A 21,479-nucleotide genomic window follows, 5' to 3' on the forward strand; every position below is an offset into this window, starting at 1 on the left:
GAATGCAACCAGATCGCGCTGGAGAGGATGGGTTGGATATTATTGAGAGAGGCATTCGTCCTGCATTTGACCTAATGCCGGCTGATGTTGATGATGATGACAATAACACGTGAAAGAAGTGGGGCCATGCTTATATATTAAGCATCACTTCGAATTGTAAAACATTGCTCTTGTGTAGAGCATTTTTCACAGAATAGCTTCCTCGTGTGTTTACCTTTACGGCGTAGGTATTTTAGCTGGTCCCATAAGCGTGAAATAATCTAAATTAACTATGTGTAATTGTGACATGATTTTTTTATTCATTGCAATCTTTCCATCAAAACCAACATTTCACTGAGAACGCCCCCGGACTGTAACATCCCTGAGTTACCGGTCATTACCCCGACATTAACGGCTGTGTTATGAAGGCGGTATAGGCTGACGTTTCTTTGCATTCGTTTAGTGTACTTACGAGAGAGAGAATAATAATAATAATGGCTGTTGGGGTTTAACGTCCCAAATGTACGATATGACAATGAGCGACGACGTAGTGGAGGGCTCAGGAGATTTCGACATGCTGGAGTTCTTTGACGAGTAGCTAAATATATGTACTTGGGCCTCACGCATTTTGGCTCCATCGAAAAAGCGGCCGCCGCTGCCGCGATTCCATCCCGCTCCTTCAGGTCAGCAGTCGAGCACCATAACCACTAGGCCACCGTGGCGGGTCAGAGAGACAGAAGAAACATTTAATAGGTCGGCTAGTTGTGTAGGGCCAGCAGGTCAATCCTACTGGCGACCTCATAGGGGTGCTTGAGGGTCCGCGCTTGGACGTCGAGATTCGAGCTGCGCAGCGGGTTCTACCAGTCGTCTGGAAGAAGGATTTCACCTACTTCTAGAGTAGGAGTGCCTTCCTTGCATCTCCAGAGTATATGGTTAAGGGTAGCTCTCTCATCGCACAGTGTGGAATCGCACAGCTTGCAGTGTGCAAAATTAAGATGGGAACATATGGAGAGAACTACCCGGAAGGGGAAGGAGTTTGTTCGGAGTCGCCACCTAGTTATTTCCTGTTCTTCACTAAGTTTCTTGTGGGAAGTGGAAACCTCCATCGTCAAAGGTGGAAGTGTTGGGTCAGATCATGAAAGTAGATGAGTAGATTAATCATGAAGTATGTTACTGTCCCCGAAAAAAACGAAAAAAAAATCTACTAAATTTTCTCTCACCAGTCATTCACTACGACTTCCTGGTATTTGTATCATGAAACTTGCGTGTGATAACTGAGTGGTTCTAGTAGCGCAGCACCACATATTCACCACCGTGTGGGTTTGTCCATAAATCCCTTCCCCCGAAAAAAACCGCACACAAAAATAAAATAACAAAAGCGGAGGTGTTAAGGGCCGTATATGAGAGATATTACATAGGAGCAAAAGTTTATTACAGTAAATGGTCAAATATCCGCCGGATGATTCTTTAGAATTCATTTCGCTGTGGGAGGCGCACATAGGATACTACAGAAACAAGCACGTACTGCTATGCTCGTCCTAAGTAAACATACGAAACGGATATTTGGTACGTACGTAGTACCTATGCGTAGGGCCGCGTAAAACGGTTATAATAATTAATTAGGAATATGTATTGGCCTAATTAGACAGTATAAAACACATAGCTAGGTTGCCAGTAGAGCTGGAAGAATGGTGTTTTGGGTTGTTGTCACATCTCCATAAGGTAAATTACAGTGTACACATTTCTAAAAGATAATGAAAGAGCGGACGTCTCTCCCGTAGTGTGCGCCTGGACTCCCTCTCGCTCCGCGGCACTCACGTCGCGCGCGCACGCTCAGTGTTTGCACTCCTCCGCGGTAACATAAGCGCCAGGTAGCATGTAACGCACGCTTTGCTTGGCGCTCGCTTCGTGGCATGGCAATCTTCTTCGAGTAGCGGCGCTCGATTCGCGCCCTCCTCGTACTCCTCCGCGTATCAAGTTCTCCGGCTAGCGCTATTCAAGAAGTTGCCGAAAATTTTTGCAATGGGTGTTATCGATAGCACAAGGAGAGGAGGAGAAGAAAGAGGAAGGAAAGGCAGGAAGATTAACCAGACGCGCGTCCGGTTTGCTATCCTACGCTGGGGGATGGGGATTAAGGGAGAGAAAGAAGGGAGATAGAAAGAAGGGAGCATACAAAAAAAGAAACAATGCACGCGAGCTTAAAGAACACGGCTGCGTTCCATGGTACTGGACTCAGGACCTCAGGCATTTACGTTCCGCTTTAGAGAGTCGTGTCATGGTGCCTACTGAAGGCTTGCAAGTACTGGACACAGAACATCCAGTACTTGTTGTACGGACTGAGCGTAGGGGGATTTCAGCTTGCCGACGAACACGCGAAGTGTGTCCAACAATGACTGAAGCACGATGATGGTTGGTTTGTCTTCTTCAGGCAACTGGTCAGGCGGAGATTCAGTGCGCACTGTTGCCGATGTGTGAATCTGCATGTCGCTGCGACTTCGGCAACGTAGGCCAAGCTGCATCAGTTGTGTCCATGCCTTCCTTGTTGTTCTGCTTTGCACCGGCCGTCGACGATCTCTGTGACTGTGGCTTCGGCAATGGAGGCCAAGTGGAATCTCGAGAAACTGCGTGTTTTTCTGCTGTTCGTTTCATGCCGGCCACGAAGGGTCCGCATGACAAGGGAGTTGGTGAAGCAGGGCGTTCAAGGGGCGCTGCAGATGCACAAGCATTGGTTTTCTTGGATGCACGTCGGCGCCGATTTCGCCGCTTTCTGACTGTTTCGGCAGCCTCGCGATGCGATGTATGGTTCCTTGCCATTTGTTTCAATACAGCAATTTCTCTTTTCATTTTTGGGCACTGTTTGAGGAAGCTTCGTGAGGTCCATTACAATTCGAACACTTGAGAACGTTGACTATACAAGTGTCCGCAGAATGGGTTTCAGCGCAGCGAGAACATACTCGCTCATTTTCGCATACGCCTCTCACGTGACCTAGCTTCATGCAGTTGTGACATTGTAGTGGCTTCGGCACAAACGGTCTCACAGGGTGTCGGAAGTGCCCCACCTTTACGTACGAAGGTAGAGAGTTGCCTTGAAAATCTATTTTCACGCAGCGTGAGGTACCCAAACGGGTAACCTTAGCGATAACGCTAGCTTCATTAGCTGGCTTGACAAGGGCAGACAAGTCGGAGCTGGGTATGGTAGCGTCAACGTCGTAGATGACGCCGGCGACGACGTTGGAGCCCACAGGGATGTAGGAGCGGACGTTTATTCCATCCAGCTCTGTGACGTTGCGTAGTACGTTCAGAGCGGCAGCATGCGAAACATCAATCGCCATGACATTCTTACGCGGGTTCACTCTGATGTCGATGATTTCATCTGGCACCAGTCCCTCGAGCAGCGCCGAAACAGATTGCCTGTTGAGGCGCTTCATGTTGCCGTTGGGGACAGCAGGAACGAAGATGATGGTGTTGGTCTCGGGCCTTCGCGGCGCTTCTTCATTTGGTACGTTCGGGGACGAAGAGGGTCTGGTGTTGCGCCTCTTCGCCTTTCGGCTTGATACAAGTTCGAAGTCGTCATCAGATGACCCCTCACCTGTCAGTGAGTGGACATCCTCGCTGTCGTAGTCGCAGTAAGGGCCCGTCCGCTTCCTGGACGCGGCCGCCGCTGACGCCGCAGGACTTGGCAGGTATCCGAACTGGTCCGCGTTCATCGCCGATGGGCACAGTATAGTAGCCTTCACGGGGTGCACATATTATTGCGCAAAAAAGGCAAGAGCTACTCGAACAGTGTTCCACTGAGCAGACACTTCGTCGTTGTCTCCCCTGGCTCTGTCAGCACAAATATCGTGTTATACTGTGCATATCGACACATGAAATGTATAACTAACACAGGGAGGCATAATTTAACATGGTAATATGTAACACACGCGCCAATAAAACAAGTTTGATAGATTTTTCTGGAGACAACGTCACAACCTTTTTTTAATTATTTTGACATACACGTATTTCAGAAAATAAGTTTCGAGGCCAAATTTTGTCGGAAGGTTCTGGTTGCTAGTGCAGGCAGTACGTGCATGTAACTTTTGTCAGGGGGCGATTAACGTGCAGAAAAAGACAAAAGTAACTCTGGCTGCCCTGGTACTATTCGAAGGAGGTGACAGGTAGTTATTAAATATCTGCACTATCGCGTTCAGCCTTTACAAAACACGCAACGTGTGCAGAGACCTTAGTCGCACTTAGGTATTTATGTAGGTACAGTATTTATGAGAGACAAATCTTTCGTGTTGTTTGAAATAATTTAGTGCCCATACAAGGCACATATATAAATTTCATTACAGCGAAGTTGGCAGTTGATGCATCACTACCACAAATTAGAGTCACTGTATATGCTACCTTTCGGTAGCAGAGTTGCGCATAGGTCCGGCTAGCAACCACAGCTATGCGGTGAAGTCGCACTTCGTTTTTGCAGGCGACATGCCTACCGTGACGCCGATTAACCTGTCTGGCGTGTCGAAGACCGGCGATAAACATTGGCTGCCGATGGCGAGCTTTAGTTCAGTTCGCTGCAGGGGCGGCGTCGAGAAATAAAAAAATTCGCCCAAACGGCAGCTTCTCCGCAATGCATGGTTGCTAGCGGCATTGGAAGACAGATGCGCAACTCTGCTACCTAAAGGTAGCATATACAGTAACTCTACCACAAATAAGGCGCACAAAAATCAGGTTCGTATGTCGCGGTGTTTCTGGCCTGCGTATTGTGCGTCTTAAAAAGTTATGTCTTATGCAACACCCTTGTCAATATAAGCGCTAGATGGACAATGAAACCCGCCTTTACACGCCTCAAACAAAAGTGTATGCAGAGAACTATGGGCTTACTTCTATTCTCTATCACGCACCAGCGTTGTCGCCCTCGAACCCTCAGCGTATCACGTTACTTCTAGTATCAGAGTACTTTGTAATGAGCTGTTTGTTACGGAATAGTTCACTGGCGGTCCGGCTTTAGCGAATGCGTTCTTTGCGGCAAGGGAAGCCATCGTGGTGTCATCTGCGAATTGTAGCTGTCATTTCGATAGCGGCGAAATGCTAGAGGCCCTTGTACTGCGCGATGTGTGTGCAGGTTTAACAACACTGAATGGTCAAGACTTGTGGAGCCCTCCACTGCGGCATGCCTCTTAACCGTATCATGTTTTTGCAAGGGCAGGCCGAGATTTTATTATAATTGTAGCAGTTTTGCCAGAAAACAATAAACGGTTGGAACGAATAAGAATGATAATCATTGTAGTGGAATCCGTACAAAGAGTAATACAATGCTTTGACAGTCATAGCGGCATACGTATACACCGACACATAATTCAGCTACGTACGCAAAAGTCCCCTGCATTTAAGATTACCACGGGGTTTCAATAATTTTCTTCGGTAAGGAAATAACTTAATCACCTTGATATTACGCTCCAGCAGTTTTGGCGCAATGCCAGACGCCAAATGGGCATGCAATTGCTATTGATAGATGGTTTAGCAAAAGGGACAATAAAAATACCGTACTCTGCGTTTCTGTAACTGTAAATATGGCTTGAAGCGTTTAGTCTTATTGTGGCGGAATTCACTCGATACTCGATAGAGAGTGCGGTATTCGTACACAGAAGTTGTGTAGTATATTTTTAACACACACACACACACACACACACATATATATATATATATATATATATATATATATATATATATATATATATATATACACAAGTGTCGATTAGTGGTTCAACGGGCCAGTTCTTTTCGAGTAATGGATATAACACAACGGAGGCGTTGTCAACAGTGATATAAATATTCATTTCCCAACAGTTTCGGGAGGGGACCTCCCTTCCTCGGGAAATGAGTTAAAACTGACGTCGAAGTTCGACCTTGCTTCTTGCCGCGTCCCTCTTGCCTTCAAAGACATTTCAGAGAGTGGGGGAGATAGATTATGGAAAAAAGAAAAAAAAACGAAAAGAAAAAAAAAGAAAAGAAAAGAAGAGAGAAGAACACCGACGAAGTCAGAAAACGCGGGACGATAGAGAAAAAAAAAACTGTGTATGGCCTGAAGTAGTTGAAAGTGTTTACCGGTTCGCGTCGTGCGCCGGGCCACCCAAAATTGTCGTCGCGGAGGGCAGCATGAGGCACGTGAGGGAAGAGCGTCCCCTTAATGGGTCGGCTTTCCATCTTTCATCTACCGCCCGCTCCTTGTGAATAGCCTCAGAGTGGTAGGGGAGCGTAAGCACTTTACATTGTACAAGTAGTGAAAAGGAAATAATCAACAAAAAAAAAAAACAAGGAAGAAGAGAAGAAAACCAAAGAAGTAAACGACACTGCACATGTACTAGCATATCAAGAAACAGGCATGGCCGCAATTATTATTCCGTGTTGCCAAATTCATTTTCGCTTATCTCTCGGAGGCAGGAGAGTCTTCCAGGGTCCTCATTAATGCCGGCTGTTAATGTCCTAAACTTAATAATAAAATACGCCTCACGTTGTTCGCCGCGTGTTTTGGAAAACGGACTGTAAAAGAGTTGCGCTGATATTTTCAAAGCTGTGGTTTTTCAAGCGTCGATGTCTGGATAAGGGGAGCTTCGGCAGTGAAGTGGCGTGGTACCGGTGATTATTGAACCACAGCCGAAATGGCGTGTCCGTTTGGCCGCGTAATCTTGCCCGCAGACATTGCAATGTATCATGCATATCACATTGCTGGAGTCACATTTTAGGTTTTGGGTGATGTTGAATTTGAAACCTGAGAAGCTTGCCTTTGATTCACGCGTTGTGACCATGTGTGGGCATACCTTGCAACGAGCTTTTCCGCAGGGGCGGCACCCTGGTTCAATTTTGGCGGGGTTTGTTTTTGCTCTGACAAGAATGTCCTTCAGGTTTTTATGCCTGCGGTACACCACGCGAGGTGGTTCCGCGAAGATGGAAGTCAGACGTTTGCTTTGCCTGATTATGTTGAAATGGCGAGAAAGTATGTTTTTAACTCGTGGCACTGATGAGGAGCAAGTTAGTACAAGATTTGTTTGGGAAGTTGTTTTTGATACTGTTTTTGGCTCCTTAATTATGTCATTCCGGTTCACGTTGCGAGCACGTAGTATGGCATCGTCAATAATGTCTTGGGGATAATTTTGTGGTGTTAGGGAATTCTTTAGGCGTTCTGCGTGTTTGTCAAATTCCTGTATATGAGTGCGTATTCTTCGATACCGGTAGGCCTGACGATATGGAATACCATTCTTGCAATGTCTTGGATGGCTACTGTTGAAATGTAGGTACATTTGCCGGTCTGTAGGCTTTCTGTAAAGGTTTGTTGAAAGGCGTTCATTTTTGACCGACACAGTGACGTCCAAGAAGTTAATGCTAGTTTTGGAAATGCTATGTGTGAACGTAATCGATGGGTACATGTATTAACTCATATGTAGTTGTCTCGGTGAATGGGCGCAAGTGACACTGCATGTAATGATTACTGGCATCTTACAGAGGGACGCATCGTGTATCCAGAGCTATTTCGAAGCCGAGAAGGCGATGGTGGTCGCATCTTGAAGATAACCGACGACATTTTACTTAGACTTAAGAAGAGCTCTGTTTTTTCGAGAGAGGTTGTGGTGCGAACTTACACAGATGGTATACCCATGCACAACTATGTAAGTGGCAAACACTGAAACACATTGAGACAAGATACGCATTTAGCAGGAATAAGCATTGCCAAAGCCAGTTCTTCTGCTTGATACTTGCAGATGAGCGGACCATACCTGGAGGATGATCTTTACCACGACGAAGATGCAATGGCGTCCGTTACCGTATCTGATGAAAGCGGCGTCAAAGTGGTTGGAAGAACGTTTTTGTACTGACGGAAGATAAAACTGAGTCAAGAAAATTAAGCGAGGAGTGCTCATAGAGATGCCCAACATCTTCATTATGCGTGTCATTAATTTGAACGCGCGATATTATTTATGGATTTCAAGGGAATGCTAGGTGGCTCAGTATTTATTTTACGAAGCGCCTCCTGAAACTCTTATAAATGTTTCCAGGCGGGATATGAACTGAGAAACCATCACCTCAATTATTCATAGGTTATTTTTAGGGGAAACCTGTACGCAGGTATGTCAGCTCCTTGTTGGAACTGGGACAGTTCTAAGTACGCGTTAATTGACTTCATTGTCGTCTTCGGACAGATAACCTACATGTAGAGGCTGCTTGTAGACAATGACGTAGTAAGCAGCCTCTACACTTTCAGAAATATCGGCCAGGCAGTTTACACTAATCATGTATTTGTAGCATGTACGGCACCTCTGCCATTGCAGAACCTAATGCATTCAGTCGTTCAAATCAAGAAACATTATTGTCGTTGCAAATTTGGCAATATGCTCAATGAAGAGCCAATTGTGTCCTAGCTGTTGAAAGAAACAAAGCTTAAATTAACAGAGAGCTGAGCTACGAGTTGTTAGTTGGTATTCATGTTAAAGATACAGGGCGTGCAAACACGAGCACAGGAGAGAAGTCAAGACACCTCAAACGCCGGCGTTTGTTCTGTCTTGACTTCTCTCCTGTGTCCGTGTTTACACGCCCTGTGTCTTCAACATGTTCAAAAAAGCGATGAATAATGCACTACTTGAGAGAATTGTACCCCTTTTGGCAAAGCACTCCGTCTATCATGCGTAAATCGCAAAATATACCATTAACACTGTTCAAAAAGAATCACGAGAAAGGCGCATGTATATGTGTATTCATGCTTGCAATGAGTATTTTTATGAGGACCGAACCACACGAGTTTAATCGCACGTACTGTAGGTGTACTCACCAAGTTGATAGTATTAAAAGTCACCACTCGTTTAACTTAGTCCTCGGCGTCCTGCAGCTAAGAACGTGATAGAAACGGCATCATAACGTTTTATATTGCCATTTTGTAACGTTTTCTATTACCGGGAAGCTAGCTGAAGTGATAAATTCTAACACCTTTTTTACCTGCTCCTAAAGCTTCTTATGAGACGAAATCCTTTCACAACTGTCCTCAAGATTGCAGCAGAGGTTGCTTGCGATTGAGAAATATTAGCAACAGAAAATGCTTAGCGCATAGTATGAGAAAAATTCTATCTGTATTCGCAGGAAGGTATTGTCAACCCAAGAATGCGTATTGTACCACTTCAGACACAAGAACGCAGTCAATCCGGCCGTATCGCGCACCAACTTATTGAAATTCCAGATGACTTATCAAGTGACAATGAAGACTACGGTAAAGATCAGAGTTTTTATTACTGAGAACGCTAATTAATTACTTTTTTTACAGATTTCGCTGCCTCTAAGCACGTACTAAGCCTAACCGAAACTCAGAAGAGAAATCGTATGTCACCTTCACCACAAAAAAGTCATTTGCCTTATTCTTTGCTGCGGTTTGCTTCTGGCTGCTTATATAGTGCAAATGTATCTGTTTCAGAAAGTATCCGAGTGGCAGGACGTTCAGCTGACATTGTATATCCTGAACTTTTTGTAGTTGTGGACTCTGCATTTGCTGCGGTTTTCAGCAGTACCGCCAACATCATTAAATACGTATCCATAACTGTAAATGCTGTACGTACACTCGCCCAACAATGCGAGAGGGTGGTGCTTGCTTACGTGCCATTTCTTCTCTTTTGTTTTTCAATGCAATACCTTTCGTTAGCGTTTACTGTATTTATGAATATTTAGACGTTTGCTTAAAAATATCTTTATGATAAGTGTAACACTAATTATATTATTGTTGATGGGGGTGTTGGCGTACATTTCTATGTATGATGAAATTGTCTCTATGGTTTCTTGAGTGGTTTGCAAAACTATTCAGTATCAAGTTGTTAGTGGCATATCTTTTAAAACTGGATTAAATCTGTTTCTTATAGATCTATAAATGCAATAGCGTCAACGTGTCTTAGTGCCATATTCTTATTGATCCCAGGAGGGCCTTTTCTGGAACAATTTTTTTAACACTGAAGTGAAAATGATCTCTGCTCGTGGTTCGTAAATTATACTTGAGAAAGTCGAGAGTGAACACACTTGTTATCCCAGGGTTTTGTGTTTTTTGTTCAGGTCATGATAGACCGTAAGTTTGTAGAACAGAAAACTTTACGTGTATTCACTGTTCTGTTGGTTATCATGCGGTTTCACCTAATTGCCACTTTCCTATTTACTGGAATACCTCATATATGTGTGTACCTTCCAGATGAATCTCAAATACTTGGGGGTTACTGATCCTAAAGTGAAACACCGACTGGTTGGACTGGAGGTCACAACCGTAAGATATTTATGCACTTTAGAATGATTAAAACTGTAGCAACAAAACAACGTTCTAAATTTTCTTACCCTAACCTAGCTTCACAGTAGAACTCGTGTTTTTAAAAATGATTCTTCTGGAGAACTCTTGGTAATGACATCTTCAAGCGTAAAAAAATATAAGATACTGAAGCCGCTGTGCAAGAAATACTTAGGTAAGTGAATGCGAGGACTAACCGCTGCGCGACTAGGTTCTGCTTCGCAAGCAGCCCGAGAAATGGCGCTACCAACTGCGACCCGATAGGCTGCCTTGATGACCGCGCGCATCCAGGCACTCTACGACCCTTTCGAGCGGACGCAACGTCACCATGTGCGCAGCAGCCGGAGCCTGCGCCTACTATTGCAGCTCTTCCAGTTAACCACTGTGCATATAGCTAATATAACGAATTCAACAGTGCCTGAAGTATTTAGTGCAAGAAACAGCACCTCCTTATCCCGTTCAGTAAACTGATACGTTCACTGAGACGAAGCACATCAATTTGTCATACGTCCACTACCGCGGGGATTACACTTTGAAACGAGCGAACGCAGGAATATCCGGTTTCTTCAGATTTCTCGAGCACGTAAAAATCCCATGTAATCGAAATTAATTTAAAAGCTCAAAATGCCGCACCGGATCTCCGGCTCTGAAGGCCTGTGGCATTAAACTTCGCAACTAGAAGAAAAGAAACGCATGTCAATGTTGTTTTTACTTTATTAAAGGAGTGTCCCGGTCCTATGAGTCCTTGTTTTTGAAGAACTGAAGTAAATCTGACGTAAAAAAAAATAAAACTTTTCTATCACTGGGAAAAAGCTATGCGGCCTAGCCATGGCCTAGCGTCCAAGCTCACACACATGATCTTTGCACACACGATATGTCCTTTGTAGCGCGCGGTCTTTTCGTGGTATCGCACGTCTCCATGCCGGAAACCTTTCTTTGGTGGCTGGCGGCGTGTAAGAGAGCGTACTTTTATTTGCAAGATTTGTAGCCACTGTTGCAAAAGGGCACAAAGCACTTGCCCATTCTTCCGCAGCCCAAAAACACTTGGCCACTATGACATTTTCAAAAACAAGCTCAAAAAGCAATGGCAGCAACAAGAAAAAATGCGTGCGCTGCACGGCTAACGTAGCACGTGGACTGTGAAGGCCAAACCCCATATGCGCGGAAATGCACTGCTCAGCGACTAGCGACGTTATGAACGACGAAATGGGCCGTTCGCGCGACGTGTTGCGTTTTTGATATCGCACGATGACTCGGTTTTTCAGATTAGGAAACCGTCGCCCACGTGCCGGAGGTACTTTGCCGAATTTGCCAGCAGCCCACCATGGTCCTCAGTCCGGCGCGCCATCTCTTGGCACGCTGAAAACGAGAATTTAATCCGCCTCTGCCCAACAAGCGCTCCCTCCGCGTCGTTCGCTCACCTTAAGTCTTTCTTGCACGGTGACCAAAGCTCACCGGCCATTAGAAATAAATAAAAAAGAAAACGCAGACCGGGAGGAAACGTAACTTTCGGTTACGTTTTCTCCGGGTCTGCGTCATGCGTATGCTCTTGATAAATGATCTTGATAAAAAACCTGCTCTTTCTTGCGAATGAAACGAACCTATTCCCCGGTCTCAAGCAGTCGACACGTGTAGTTCTTGCCTCCGCAACACTGAGATTCCGACAAGTGGTGACCCAGGGTATTTACACCTTTTTTCGAACACTAGCCATGCACTACGCTGCTGCTGCGCCTGCTGACAGTGGTGATCCGGGCTATTTACACTTTTTTTCGAACACTAGCCATGCCCGACGCTGCTGTTGCGCCTGCTGACAGAGGCGACGCCATAATTACGACTGCTACCATCGGCGAAAGCTTTTCATGATTTTGGTCCAAGGATCCCGAGTTTGGTTTAGGCAAGTAAAGGCCCACTTTCGACTGTGGCGCGTCGCGTCACGGACAGCAAGTTACCTGCACGTTGTCGCTGTACTACCCTCTTACATCGCCGATGTCGTAGTCGACTTGCTCGTGGCTACGCCTTCTGCCCCAGCAAGCCTGAAACGCATGGTCATGCAGCGCCTGGAGCCATGGAAACATTACTCTCATTGCTGCCAGATAGTTAAAAAATCACTTGTATGGGTTTAAAGAAATTTTTCAGATGAGTGCCGATTTCGCAAAAGTATCTGTGAATAAACCTTTTGTCTAACTGTCCGGTGCCTTTCGGTAAGAAATATTTACTGCCGGGAGAGATTGGAGCACAAGACAAAGCTAACAGAGAGAGTGCATATGTAATAACATTACTAGTACACGGCGCAGTTTAATCTTGCCACGTGATCTTGCTTGTTTCTAGACCCGCATACAGGTGCTTATATAAACGTTGCTGATTAGTGTTTCTTTGTAGCGCGGCAGGCGTTTGTGTATTGTAGTCACAACAGCTATTACGGGTTAACTTCGCTGCGTGCAGATATTCGTGAAAACAAGTTAGCGCGCATCTCAACTACGCGAAATGAACGCCAATGCATATTGAATAATTCACATTCACTTGAGTGCTGAAATTATTGTTCTGTGTGTCACAAAATATACAAATTTGCTGCAATAAAATTCTGATACTTTGAACCAGGCAGGTAGGTAAGGGAGGGGGGCCGGGGGGGGCCGCCTCTCCTTCCCCGAAATTCGTCCAGCCTTCTATATTCCCAGACAACGTTTTTTTTGCCATGGATAGACTTTCTTTCGAACAATTAGGTCTTGCCCCCCCCCCCCTCGAAAAAAAAATCCTGGCTACGTGCCTGCTTTGAACCATATAAATGTGTTTCAACATTACAGCAACAATAGAGCACACGAGACCTATCAATTTTTTTGCAGTCTACTGTATATGTATTAGCTAAATAATGTTTAATTGCTCTGTCGGTAACGTGTTTTTTCGTTCATAATTTTAGGTTGAGCAAGAATGGTTTCTACGAAGAGTAACTAAGGATCCAACATATGTTCACGCACAGGGAACCCTTGCTTCTTTCCAAACATACATAACGCAAAATCGTCAGCTCTACGATAAAGCTGACCTTGTGTATCTTTTAACTGGGTAAGTTTCGAATATACTACTTTATGAAGTTTGATAAGCTCGTGCTATGGTAGCAACAAAGTTCGACCACATTTACGTAAATGTGTGCACTTCAACAGTTATCTTGTCTGCACATCGTGTGTTTTGGGGAACGTTGTCATGAGCGTCAGTGTCCCTTTTCTAAGCAATAGAGCAGTAGCAGTCACTGTTGGCAATTAGAACTAAATGCGCATGAGACTTAAGAAACTTCTCGTCATTGCAACTTGTGTCCTAGCACCACAGTGGACGTCAATCACGTCTTTGTGAATTGCCCAAACAAACCAAAGCCCATGTCGCAAGGGTCAGAACACCAGGAGCGATGGGAGGCTGCTCTGCGCAGCTCGCAACCGGAGCTACAGCTCCGGACAGTGGGCTGGGCCAGAGGGGTCGCCGAAGCACAGAAGTGTCCGAGCACCTAGAGCCGCCCGAGGGCTCGTCATCGTCCTGCTTCCACTCTCCCCCCCTCCCTCACATGATTCTCTCATGAATCAATGAGGTTGTTTACCTACCTACCTAAAAAAAGATTTCTGAAAATATCAGAAGTATCTTTCTTCTGTCTCATATATGTGCTATACGCCTGTACCTTATATTTTAATTTTTGCCCAAGTAAATTTTTACGCTTTCCTGTGGAGCAGAAATCGATAAATTTGCCTTTTTGTACTCTAAAAGAAAAAGTTTAATTTAGCAGTACACTGATCTTATCCTTCGTATCAACAAATGAACATCATTAAGAAACACGTGTGTCTCATAACCCTGATATTCAGCATTAGGGGACTGTGTATTTAAGACCTGTGCGGTGAATTGAATGTTGATGGTCAGGGCTTGTGGACAGGAGTTCTCACAGAAATTTTAATGATGATTTTCTCTAACTGCCAATGGAGGGAGGTGCGGTGGTGAGCGGTTATTATATTGAATTCGTTTTATTTCTTCGGTGCGGTTTCATTGATATAGTAGAATTTGCGACTTCTAGAATTATGACAAAGGGAAGAATCAGGACTCCAGTTCATACAGCAAATAAAGTCGTATTTACAAGCGAACACAACAGAAAAACATGACAATAATGTATTTGAACCTAATGAACTTACGAGCGCCACACGCAACAATTAGTCGAATATGTACGAGCACATGTTCCTTACCACTTCTTCCGGCTCTATTACTTTTTTTTCAGACGAGAAACAAAATAATTTCGAAGTGAACGGGTGCGTTCAGGAAAACGAGAATGTGTAAACCGGCTTAGGAGGTGTGAGTGGAGTCTATGATTGTGTTATCAGTTTATGGCATGAATGTCCGAATAGGCAGAAATATGACATGACAAAGCTTAAGCTTTAAAACTATGCCACATTGCCGATGTTTAAAAATTAACCTGCTGCATTTGTTAACATATTGTCACGGGGTCGTGACGTCGACAAAGGCAGCAGTCGGCGTGTCCAAGATGGAACTCTTTATTTTGCCAAACGTGTGGCCGGGAACTAAAAGACAAACTACACACTGCACAATGACAGTGGCGAACAGAGCCTCGGCCGTCGATAAGCTGATCATCGCTGGGACGCACCGTCTTTTATACATCATGCATAGAACTTTCCAGCCTTATCACTGGTGGTCGACCAAGCTCTGGAATAATCTTGACTATTCGCGTCCTGCGCGCAATGTTAACAAAATGATCTACTACAATCGCAAAGCTCCTCGAACACTGCGGCGCGGTCAGCGTCGAGCCCGTTGTGGGTCAAACCCAAATACATCAAAATAAAACAAGAAGCGGGCATGGCAATATACCGCACGGTTCGTGCATAATTTGCTGCTACCAGGATACTGTGAAACATACATTTCCGTCATAATGGGCTGCTACCTTGTGTTGCATGGCAAGCAATTGTTTTCGCGATGAAGGCAACGATAAGAATAATGAGAGCATGAAATATACTTGCGTCTGTATCGTTAAGCTGCGCAGAGTCTTGCTACTTAATTAGAATGTAAGACAACCGAATCTTTTTCCCTGAATGCGCAATCGTATCTTGACGGATATAATTACCGGAGAAATCAAATCATTGTGCTGCAGATGCTGTCAGTACAGTAACTTATATAGGCTCCTTTTTGCGTGTGATGAGGCATCCAAAGCTTTCGTCCTAGTGATCGTCAGCGCTATCAGCGCCGAAAAATCGGCCACGTGCAGAAATGCCGATTTCCTCCGTTCTGTGCCATACAATGCACAGAAATATCAGGCATTGTTCATTCCGCCACCTATTGAACTGTACCGCATTACCTAGCACACTTGAAGTAGCAATCAAAATAAAATCTTTATAATTGTCTGAGTTTCAATAGTTTGGAAGCCTTAACTGTGTGCCATGTTTCTGCAACATTGGTATTCACAGAGATTATTCGTGGCATTCCTGCTTTTCAGTCGAAACTTATAGGAGGATAGGATAGGATAGGAAGGGAAAGGGAATGTTTGATACATTCAAATACTGTGTGGTACTTTAAACTTGAATGAAACTTATATTTTTATACCATTTCTTTTAATCTTCCAGACAAGACTTGGCTACAGTAAAAAATTACCAAGTATCTAACCGCAGTGGTGGTAAGATGCTCCATAGTGATTTTTGGCATTTGCCTCAGTATTATGTTATTGGCTGTATCTGCGTTTTTACGATTTAGTAAGGATATTTTAAGACATTATTTCATAATTACTAAATGAAAACGCAAATTGGCATATCTAAGCGAAAATATAAAAGTGAAGTTTTCGCAGAGCATCTGAACCACTCAGAAGCAAATATCTATTGAACGGAACTCTAGTTATGTAAATGGCATGCCCCTAATTGCGTTAACTTTCATCACATCCGAAATATACTCTCGCCCATTTTGTATGAAGTGAAGAGCGCACATATAAATACGCCTCTACGCTACGCTGATTAGATGCGATGTCAAAGACAGAATATAAGATCAGGCGATAGTGAATTCTGTCTTCATGAGGAACGAACATTTACAGCCTTAATATTATGAGGACATCAAAGGCCGTACTCTTTCCTGGAATATACGTGCTATTCCAACGTGGTGCATAAATCGTTTAGAAATACCGTGAGGCGGCATTGTGCAAACTCTTTTTGCCGTTATTTGTTGTTTTATTGAACAGAGAAACAGGTATAATAGTGCTATATTATCATTTTGTAAAGCACAATGTTACCTGTCATAATTTCTGAAATAGGTAAACGGTCGAATATACGTCATCAATCTCTTCTAGCACCAAAATTTGATAACCAATATTTCTAGAAATCAAAGCAGGTTTTGATTTTGAGGAGCACTTCAAAACGAACTGTGTGTGTGTGTGTGTGTGTGTGTGTGTGTGTGTGTGTGTGTGTGTGTGTGTGTGTGTGTGTGTGTGTGTGTGTGTGTGTGTGTGCGTGTGCGTGTGCGTGTTTGTGTTCCTGACATCCACGTACCGAGACTATATGGTTTGTGGGATGCCGTGTCGATGGAAGGACGCATCCCAACATCAAAAGTAACAACTGTTTATTAGCGAAGTAGCAGCAGCGGTACGAGCATACCGACGCTGCGCTCAGTCGGGTAGCGAAGGAATGATCACTTCCGAACTTGGCAGCTTGGTTCTATAGCTACTGTCGGTGACGTAAGCCTCCGGTGACGCTGCGGTGGCACTGTCCCTTATCGGAGGCGTGGTGTAGCATGCAGCCGTGTCACGCCGGGCTAGATAGTGACGAGGCGGAGGCTACGCCGGTTCGTGCGCAGTGTGTTGCCACAGGTTCATTTTAGGGTTATATATTGCCATAGGCAGATGAAGCACAATAGTAAAACACATCTAATATCTTGACAGAAAATGTCGGGAACTTCTTCGTTTTATTTTCTATTCTTCTTCAGGATATGCATATATCAGAACTGTGTGCACTGTAAACAAAGTAGGTGTTGGAGAAGACAGACCACCAACTTTTAAGGGTGTTCATGTGATGGCCCATGAAGTAGGACACATGTAAGTAAGAACATCGTTTCTCGCTTTGAACATTTAATTTGACATAAGCTTACGAAAAGCACATGCTTTGTCAACTTTATTTTATTACGACTGTCGTCATTTCCTTTGGCGCTTTCCTGTTTGCAAAAACACCTAAATAAGCGCCGCATGAACGGAACAAGTCATAAAAAAGACACTTTAAACTAGATTTTTAACGGTAAATCTCGTATGTTGCATTATAATATAATGACGCTGCCGAAACCGCGGCGACAAATCTACTCATATTTACCCATGAAGATCGTGCCTATATAGTACGTACTGCTTTCGTTAAAAAATTTGATAACTTATTACACAAACGAAAATAAATCTTACTTTGAATTCATGGAAGTGGTAGAAAGCGCCGCATTTTATATGAAGTACGCTCATTTTTATCCATGTTTTTATGTCAGGTGATGTATTGGCTGGAAAATAGTTCATAGACGTTGCGCTGTCATAGTGGGCACCAGCGAAGCTGTATGGAGCGGCACGGCGGCAGTGCTGCAAGTTTCCTACCATCGCATACAAAAAGCATCGCACCTTCATCTTAAGCACCCCCCCCCCCCCACCTTATGCCGAAGAAAGTATCTCCGAAACCTCGTGCTGACACTGGTGAAACGACCGACAGTTTCGTCAACGTCGTCTGGCCGCTTGCGTTCGGCGTCTCGGTTGCATTCTTTCTCGCTTCTCTCGGCGTCTCTCCTCATAAGTTAGTAATGGTGCACCCGGGTGCCCCATGACCGCAAACTAAACGCAGTGCTGGGCAGTATCGAAGATACATATATCTTAGATACTATCTTAGATACTGTACGGGTATCTTGTATCTGTATCGCGATACGTCTCGAAAGCCGAGTATCTGTATCTGTATTTCCGATACATTCGATAATGTATCGTGTATCTTAAGATACAATATACTTCTATGGCAACACAACCGTATGAAACAATAATCGCTGGCCAAGCTCCGCTTCTCAAGCTGGTACTGGTGCTACTAAGCCATCTGAATAATTCTAAGGGTAGTGACGTAAATTTATTTTTCCGTCAGAGTCCTCCTGTGAGGGCACAAGATGAGGAAGACAAGCGCGCGGACGTCTACGCCCAGCCGACGTACTTTTTGAATTCTCGATTTTTTTTTTAGTTGCGCCAGTGCCGTGACACTTGCTCTTAGCCACGCTCCTGCGCCGCGTACACCTCTGCGTGCGGCGTCAATGGCGCAAATTCCCATGTTGCAGTAGTGTCGTTATTGAAGATTCTCTTGCGTCTTGCATCATGGCGAAATGTGATGCGTGCAAGAATGGGGTTGCTTTGCGTCTCGTGAACTTCAGTTATCAGCGATTTGAAGGATCTCGTGGATGTAAGTTTGACTTGCATGCAATGAATTAACTCATATGCAAATAGGATTTTAACAACTTTAGCACCACTGGTACTCATACTAGATCTAATAGAGCAAGCGTTTACCTAACAAAAAATATCTTGGCGTACCGTATTTTTCAAATCCGTCTACATTTATTCAGAAAATTTATGAAATCATAATTTGATTATTAGCGCAAGTGCTTTCTTAGCTGCCATTTTGCATCACATACATTACCTAGGTATCTGTACTGTTTTTCCGGCTTCGTCACTGCAGTATGTCTTTTGTAACGTGCTCCCAAAATAAGATTTCTGCTTTATTCTTCTGTCTGCTTTATTTCTGCTATTGTTTACACATTTACACGTTGCCAAGGCGATTTTGAAAACACATATATTATTATGTGGGCGTGCTTTGAATAAACAGTACAAAATATTCTTAAGAAAATAGCGAACTTGAGTTTGCATTATAATAATGGAAATCATTAGAAGCCATCTCAAAGATGTTACGAAGGGGATTCGAAAAACGTTGTTTTACTGAATGCTCCGTTTTACTCATGAGCGTCACAAGGAGCCGTTTCAGGCATGAATTTTCTATTGTGTCAACAGGTAAGTTGGCCATACTTCATACTCATAGCTATTAAGGGCTCCGTCTGTACTGTGTTTCTGTACTCATTCAATGTGAAGGTTTGATACACAACCACCTCTCTATTTTGCTTATATTAAATGCGAAGCATTTCTTAGCGAACCTCAGGCACTTTGGCCGTTTCTATCTACGTATCTATCTATCTATCTATCTATCTATCTATCTATCTATCTATCTATCTATCTATCTATCTATCTATCTATCTATCTATCTATCTATCTATCTATCTATCTATCTATCTAGCCGCCTACGTCTGGGCGCTCTCCTGGTCGTCTCCATAATTTGTAATATACCAAAATTGGCCTAGCAGGGGATCAGTGTATGATGAACACGATTCACTGGTCATGACATGAATAACGCAAAATACCTGTCGCCTACGTCATGAAACCCTTTCTCTCAATCACGTGTGGCACATACCCGTAAACCAGAGTTAATGTTATGCGGGTATGTGCCACAGGTGATACAGGGCCTCAACCAACACACTAACCGCGAACACACAGATCGACACGCCAGGAAAGTGATAATAATACTTGTCGGGGTTTTATGTCCAAAAACCACGATATGATATGAGAGACGCCGTAGCGAATGGCTCCGGAAATTTTGACCATTGGATATTCTTTAACGTGTACCGAGATCGCGCAAAACACGGGCATCTAGCATTTTGCCTCTATCCAAATGCGACCGCCGCGGCCGGGATCGAACCCGCGACCTTCAGGTCAGCAGCCGAGCACCTTAACCGCTACACCACCGCGGCGAACGCAAGGAAAGTGAGGAAACTGAAGACAGAACACCCCTGGAAGACGCTCAAGTACCATCCACTCGTCCACATGGTCTGCAACGTGGACCACGGGGATTACGCAAAAACCGGCGTCAATGCTTCCTACGGTAATTCTGCTGAGAGAACCATGCAGGCGTCTCAACATTACCGGTGTCTTCAACATTGATTTATCAAGACCCAAAAATGCTTGGTCCTTATATTGCTTGAAAGACGGATTGGATGCGGAGAGGGCACCAAAAGACCTCACTGCCACGTCCAGGAGAGGAGGCATTATAGATCATTTCATCGTAAGAGGCATCCAGGATTTCCACCAGCTGTACTATACCTCGCACTTAACTACACTTAGACCCCTCGTAACCGCGATCACGAACGGATCCGATTAACAAGTCTGGTCCAGCTGGTGGTGCTCATTGATCACGGTGATGATGACCTTGTTCGAGAACTGTCAAGAACCCCTTCTACACATACACATGGGTTCGTGAAACATGGTGTTGGTAACACCCATGTTCTGCTGCCATCGCTACACAACTGTAAACAACTGGTTATATAATACATATGAGACTCTTCAACATATGAGTGTGCGTATACCACTTCCATATTTCTCTAGCGTCATTCCGTAACGTTTCGCTCAATGTGAAAAATTACGCCACAGTCACCATCCCGCGCATGCTTCGCATAACATCAATTCCCACGGTACGTGGGATCTGCCGAATTTTTTTTGTTTTCCTGTTTTAGGCCTCCTGAAATGTTTTTCATATTACTAATTGCCATGTAATGGGAGATATAAGCAGCAATAGCGCGAATAGCGGCGGTGTCCTGCGACGCTTTATACAACTCTAAAATACGTCTGAGACATTTCTGTGTTGCACATGTTCTCTCGTTGAAGAGAAATTGCGAAAAAGATTGCACATTCGTGAGTATATCAACAAAGAATCCCTTACGCGAGCAGCTAAGTACAACATGGAAATTCATTGCAGTTTTACGTCATCTACGTATACACCAGGGGTCTCAAACTCAGCTTATAGCCGGCGGGCCGCAGTCACCAAATTTAGCACCAAGGGCCAAGACAGTGAAGATGGTGACGTCGGAGAGAGTTTGAACAAAATGACGTTGCCATTTGAAAGCAAGCCTTTCCCATATATCATGTATAGGTCATTTCTGAAGGGGATTTGGAGTCAGGATTCGAGAAACATCGATACCGATGTACACAACGAGTGAAATCTGGACGCGGATTGAAATGTAGAGTTTTTGAAATGTAGATCTCTTCTTCGCGGGACATACCCCCGAGGAAGAGATGATTCGCATCTAAAAACAAATGGGACGGAGACGGTCATGTGTGCCGGCCGGGCAGCTAGCAGACGGTCTCGAACCCCGTATC

The 21,479-nt window shown here is 44.3% G+C and overlaps 1 protein-coding gene across 1 annotated transcript in view; it reads left to right on the plus strand.

Annotated features, from left to right (window-relative positions):
• Positions 1-21,479, plus strand: part of LOC119402099 (venom metalloproteinase antarease-like TtrivMP_A) — a 36,841-nt gene that overhangs the window by 468 nt on the left and 14,894 nt on the right. The window contains exons 2-10 of the mRNA XM_037669203.1: positions 7,468-7,631; positions 7,725-7,814; positions 9,094-9,220; positions 9,275-9,328; positions 9,422-9,555; positions 10,181-10,252; positions 13,185-13,327; positions 15,868-15,917; positions 17,210-17,318. Of these exons, the coding sequence (XP_037525131.1) occupies positions 7,468-7,631; positions 7,725-7,814; positions 9,094-9,220; positions 9,275-9,328; positions 9,422-9,555; positions 10,181-10,252; positions 13,185-13,327; positions 15,868-15,917; positions 17,210-17,318 (943 nt within the window). The remainder of the gene's footprint in view (positions 1-7,467; positions 7,632-7,724; positions 7,815-9,093; positions 9,221-9,274; positions 9,329-9,421; positions 9,556-10,180; positions 10,253-13,184; positions 13,328-15,867; positions 15,918-17,209; positions 17,319-21,479) is intronic.

The sequence above is a fragment of the Rhipicephalus sanguineus genome, chromosome 8 (assembly GCF_013339695.2).
Source record: "Rhipicephalus sanguineus isolate Rsan-2018 chromosome 8, BIME_Rsan_1.4, whole genome shotgun sequence".
In the NCBI taxonomy this organism is placed as follows: domain Eukaryota; kingdom Metazoa; phylum Arthropoda; class Arachnida; order Ixodida; family Ixodidae; genus Rhipicephalus; species Rhipicephalus sanguineus.